Source organism: Nycticebus coucang, chromosome 5 (genome assembly GCF_027406575.1).
Source record: "Nycticebus coucang isolate mNycCou1 chromosome 5, mNycCou1.pri, whole genome shotgun sequence".
NCBI lineage: Eukaryota > Metazoa > Chordata > Mammalia > Primates > Lorisidae > Nycticebus > Nycticebus coucang.
In genome coordinates, this window is record NC_069784.1 from 54,495,140 (window position 1) to 54,501,139 (window position 6,000).

General features: G+C 39.0%; 1 protein-coding gene across 1 annotated transcript in view; it reads right to left on the reverse strand.

The window, feature by feature from the left end:
- Positions 1-5,190, reverse strand: part of HORMAD1 (HORMA domain containing 1) — a 30,327-nt gene extending 25,137 nt beyond the window's left edge. The window contains exons 1-5 of the mRNA XM_053590815.1: positions 4,869-5,190; positions 4,060-4,126; positions 2,969-3,113; positions 1,119-1,182; positions 337-373 (exon numbers count right to left, since the gene is read on the reverse strand). Of these exons, the coding sequence (XP_053446790.1) occupies positions 337-373; positions 1,119-1,182; positions 2,969-3,113; positions 4,060-4,092 (279 nt within the window). The 5' untranslated portion in view covers positions 4,093-4,126; positions 4,869-5,190. The remainder of the gene's footprint in view (positions 1-336; positions 374-1,118; positions 1,183-2,968; positions 3,114-4,059; positions 4,127-4,868) is intronic.
- Between the last annotated feature and the right edge of the window lie 810 nt (positions 5,191-6,000).

Below are 6,000 nucleotides of genomic sequence, written 5' to 3' on the forward strand. Positions count from 1 at the left end.
TTTTGTAGAGACAGAGTCTCACTTTATGGCCCTCGGTGGAGTGCCATGGCATCACATAGCTCACAGCAACCTCCAACTCCTGGGCTTAAGCGATTCTCTTGCCTCCACCTCCCGAGTAGGTGGGACTACAGGTGCCCCCCACAATGCCCACCTATTTTTTGGCTGCAGTTCAGTTGGGGCCGGGTTTGAACCCGCCACTCTCGGTATATGGGGCCGGCGCCTTACTGACTGAGCCACAGGCGCTGCCCCTAGTTTAATGTTTTATTACATGATAATTCTGGTTAGATTTGTAGAATATAAATTATAAAAAGGATAAAGAGATATTGTAAGACTTACATATTTTTTCTGTAAAGCATCATAGCATCCTAGCATCCTTAAAAAAAAAAATAATCAAGGATTCATTTTTAGACTAAACAGATTTGCAGAAAATAGTTCTTTTCAGAATCTCCATATTATCTCATTACTAAATAATACAAAATGTCTTATTAAAGCTCTCATCTTATAAACGATTAAACAAAATAAAATGAAAACAATGTGGCAGAAATAAAAGAAATGATAGAGCATAAATGGGAAAATATAAAATACTTGACAGCTATTTTTGGGGAACAAAAACAAAATAAACAAGCCTGATCACATGGGACATAAAATAAAAATTTTAACGCAAAAATTTAAAGACCTAGGCTTGGCGCCTACAACAAAAAAATAGCTGGTGTTGTGGCACATACCTATAGTCCCAGCTACTTGAGAGGCTGAGGCAAGAGAATTGCTTAAGCCCAAGAATTTGATGTTGCTGTGAGCTGTGATGCCACAGCATTCTACCAAGGGCAACAAAGTGAGACTCTGTCTCAAAAAAAAAAAAAAAAAATTAAAGACCTGCAAAAATGCTAACTAGCATTAAAGAGTGATTCACTAAAATTTAGTTAATCACTGAAAGGTATCAAAAGTACCAAACAAATGTAATTTAAGAAAAAATAATTTTATATCTTTTTTTTTTTTTTTTATTTTTGGCCGGGGCTGGGCTTGAACCCGCCACCTCCGGCATATGGGACAGGCGCCCTACCCGTTGAGCCACAGGCGCCGCCCAATAATTTTATATCTTTAGGTATTCTTTTACTTACCACTTCACTAACTGTGTAGATCCTGGACAATTTTTATCTTCTTTCAGAATTTTGACACAAAGATCTAAAGACAAATAAATAAATAAAATAAAATACATAAAATTAGATACAATGTTTTCATGCCACCATTATCCATCATTACACAAAACCTTAGAACATTTGATATGGACCCTCAACCCAGTAAAACTTGTAAGACCAAGAGGTGGCCTTTAACTGGCTATCAGAAACAAAAGGATCCTCCAAAGAAGCAAATCTAACATGATGGAAAGGACTGACAGCATCTCGTAGCCTCTGGTTCCTTATTTTAGAAACAAGGGTAGTACTGACTTTGTAGGACTGTTACATGAATTAAAAACATATTGTACATAAAATAGCATAATAGAGTGCTTAATGTATTGCCTAGCACATAATTGGTACACAATATTTTACTCGTGTGCTGAGAAATAACTTTATTATTGTAATATAAACTGACTATATTACTTTTTCTTCCTTAAAATGCATAAGAAATACACCACTACTACACAAATTTATAAGTAACAGAGTGTTTTAGCCTATTTATTTCATCATTATATGCATAATACAGGTGAAATTATACTTAAGAAGATCAGGAAAACTTTTATGATTAAGTGCTTTTAAGGTACTGAATGTTAAAAAAAACTATTTAGATGCCCAAACAAAAACTTGTGCATGAGCCATTATTCATTATTGAAAAAACAAAAAAACCCACCCAATATTCATCAACTGATGAATGGATGAATATAATGTGGTATAGACATATAAATGGAACATGATTTAGCAATGAAAAAGAATAAAGGGGGCAGCGCCTGTGGCTCAAAGGGGTAGGTGCTGGCCCTATATGCTGGAGGTGGCGGGTTGAAACCCAGCCCCGGCCAGAAACTGAAAAAAAAATAAATAAATAAAGAAGGAATAAAGTATTTATCCATGCCACAAGAGAGGAACCTTGAAAACATGCTGAATGAAAAAAGCCAGTGGATAGTTATTTAGGGAGTTTCTTTGTGGGGTGATGAAAATGTTCTAAAATTGACTGTGGTGATGTTTGCACAACTCTCTGAATATACTAATAATCATTGAATTTTACACTTTAAGTAGGTGAACTGTCAGGTACATGAATTATATCAATAGAGATGCTATTAAAAAACAAAATTTTGGCTGGGTGCTGTGGCACATGACTATAATGCTAGCACTTTGGGAGGCAGAAGCAGGAGGACAGCTTGAGGTCAGGAGTTTGAGACCAGCCTGAGCAGGACTCCACCTCTATGAAATATAAAAAAATTAGCTGGGCATTGTGGCACATGCCTGTAGTCCCAGCTACAAAGAAGGCTGAGCCAGAGGATCCCTTGAGGTCGTGAGCTGAAAGTTGCAGTAACCTATAATGACACTATTGCACTCAAACCCAGGCAACAGAATAGAGAACGTATCTCAAAATACAAAACAAAACAAAACCAAAAAAATAAAATTGCCAGGCGTGGTGGCTCACTCCTGTAATCCTAGCATTTGGGAGGCCGAGGTGAATGGATTGCCTGAGCTCACAGGTTTGAGACCAGCCCCAGCCAGAGCAAAACCTCGTCTCTAAAAATAGCTGAGCATGTGGCCAGCACCTCTAGTCCCAGCTACTTGGGAGGCTGAGGCAAGAGACACACTTGAGCCCAAGAGTTTTGAGGTTGCTGTGAGCAATAACGCCACAGCACCTCTATGAAGGGTAACAAAAATGAGACTCTGTCTCAAAAAAAAAAAAATTTCTAAGTCAAAAATTATAATTTGAGAGCAAGCAAAAATCAAAATATCATTTTAAAAGAAAGTTTTAAAATAATTAATATATATTATTTTACCATCTAGATATCTTGTTCCATAAGCACATTCTGGAAATATTCCTCTCAAATACGTGATGCAGGACACGGAAACTGCGAGGAGCCTCTTCACTAACACCAAAGACTGTTGCTCAGTCGATATCTTATTAGGAAATACCAATGCACTCTAAAATCCAAGGGAAATTAAAACATTATATTTATATATATTCAAAATAAAGCTTCCCTTTAGACATACATACATGTTAGAATAAAAGGGGAAAAATAAAGTTTCCCTGGACTCAAAGTAGATCCAATTTTGCATACACGTAATACTCCTCAGAGAACTCCTTCCCACATTAGGGTGGCTTCTAAAATGTGAGGATGTTTCTAGGATAACCACCTAAAAAAAATGTGGAAAAGTACTTAAAAATCTGAAGACTCCCCTTGTAGATTAACTGTCTGTAAATGCATAATACAAGGAGAGATAAACAAAGATTTTCTCTTTGGACACTGACTAGGTTTAACATACATTAAATGTAATGCAAGATACTATGCAAAAATGACCAATTTATCTTTGTCTCTGGGTCACAAATATTCATTCTGCAGGAATGGACTACTATGAACAATAATTCAGTATTCATTAATAAATAATGTAAATTAAGTTCGAACCAGCAATTTAATGTATCAATCATCTAGTAGAATTTACCATTAATTAAAATATAGTTTAATGGGGCGGCGCCTGTGGCTCAGTGAGTAGGGCGCCAACCCCATATACTGAGGGTGGTGGGTTCAAACCCGGCCCCGGCCAAACTGCAACAAAAAATGGCTGGGTGTTGTGGCGGGCGCCTGTAGTCCCAACTACTCGGGAGGCTGAGGCAAGAGACTCACCTAAGCCCAGGAGTTGGAGGTTGCTGTGAGCTGTGATGTCACAGCACTCTACCCAGAGCGATAGAGTGAGACTCTGTCTCTTAAAAAAAAATAGTTTATGTATATTTCCATTTCTAAAAACATGGAGTTTCCTGGAATCAAACTCTCAAACAGTTGACTTGCAAATATAAAAATATAGTAGTTGAGACTTCAAGAATCAATAAAATCCGCTAAGTTACAACATATTAAAATATAAGAAATCCTACCATGGAAGTCCTCTGTAACTGTGCTGTGGCCATCTTCTTCTGATAAAAGTATTTTCTTTAATTCAACCTTGTGACACAAATACAAACTTTAACTTTAGATCTTATTTTTATTTTTACCATTCTAGTTCACTACATATGAAGTTGGAAAGAAAGAATTTTAGGTGAAAATATTTGAGGATTTCTTTACTTAAAATGAGATCTTCAAAAATGCATAGGTGCAAACTGCTGTACAACGATTTTGAGGAAACTCTTAATTTTAAGCCATTTGAACAGCAAGTCTCACATAAATGGGTAATTAAAAAATTCTTTAAAACAACTTTTTAAGAAGGCTTAATCTTCCCATTTTCCTTCACTATACAGCATTCAAGCCTCGACAACACGGCACCCGTTTAGCGTCAGAAACCCTGTTCAGGAAACTTTCCTTCACTAACTTTAGCGTTGCTCGCGGAGTCCACTGTCTGCTCTGCGCAACACCCACCAAAAGGCCACCGAGGATATTCTAGCTTATCATGACTGATTCCGATTTCTCCACGACGACCGTGGGATGCTGATGTTAAGTTTCAACTTTTTGGTCCCAATTTCATTTTTTGTAATCAGACAATTCAACTAGAAGAGTTTATTTTAAACATTTAAATTCCCCCAAACATAGCCTCGACTAGTTGCCAGTATGAACCCTATCTCAAGAATCTCTTGTGAAAAATACGTATACACTTTTGCCCCCAAATGCTTTGCCACTAAGACCTTAACAAACTTAAAAGTAGGGGGAAGGTGACAGAAGAAGAAGTTAAAAAGTAAAAATACATATATACTAGTATATATTACGGAACATCTGACCGGCGGGCGCCGGCGACCAGAAGACCAGCAGGAGGCGCCTCGCGCTCTGCCTTCCACGCATGCGCTTTCCTTCAACCGTCATCCGCCAGGACGCCACTGGGGGCCTGGGGACCCGCAGTCGGAGTCTCTTTTCCCGCCCAGAGCAGCGCGAGGCGCGCCGGGACCTCAGACGCGGGACTATGGTGCCGCAGCGTCTCAGTCAGGGAAAAGGAATCGCGCGAACGAAGCGTTGGGATACACGTGGCTTTCCGGCGGTAACCCCAGGTTCTCAGCCGCCATTTAATAGATCATATTAAGTTCTGGCTGTTTTCTGACTTTCTACTATTGGAATTACCACGTCTTGCATCCCCAGCTACCAGTCTCCCGTGTCTTCAGGAAACCGATTCCTCAGCAGTCTCTAGCTTAGATGTTTCCACTGTGTTATGTCGGAGCTGACAGAGGAAGCTTTGAAAGTACATGGACTCATTAAGAAACAGTAGGCCAGGTGCGGTGGCTCACGCCTGTGATCCCAGCACTCTGGGAGGCTCAGGCGGGTGGATCTCTTATCTTATGAGTTCAAGACCAGCCTGAGGAAGAGTAAGACCCTGTCTCTAAAAGTGGAAAAATAACCTGGCGTTGTGGCGGGTGCCTGTAGTCCCAGCTACTGGGCAGGCTGAGACAAGAGGATCGCTTGAGTCCAAGAGTTTGAGGTTGCTGTGAGCTGTGACCCATGGCACCCTACCAGGGTGACAGAGTGAGACTATTGTCTCAAAAAAATAAACATGATAAAATCAGAGAGGGTAGATAGTTGGAGATTGTCCAGTAGTAGAAGCTTCTTAGTATACAGATTGTTACATATCCATCCAAATAAATTGGGTTAGCAGTGTAAAAGTACCATAATTATAGGATCCCTTCACTGCAATAAGTGAATCACATGCATTTTTTGGTATCTCAGTGCATACTACTATAAGTTATGTTTGCACTATTAACATCATAAAATGTTTACTATATATGTCATAATATATTTACTATAGTCTATTAGGTGTGCAGGAGCAGTGTATGGTGCCCCATGATCGCATTAATGCACACAGCTATGATTTAATAAAAATAAAAAAAGAAAGAAAAGAT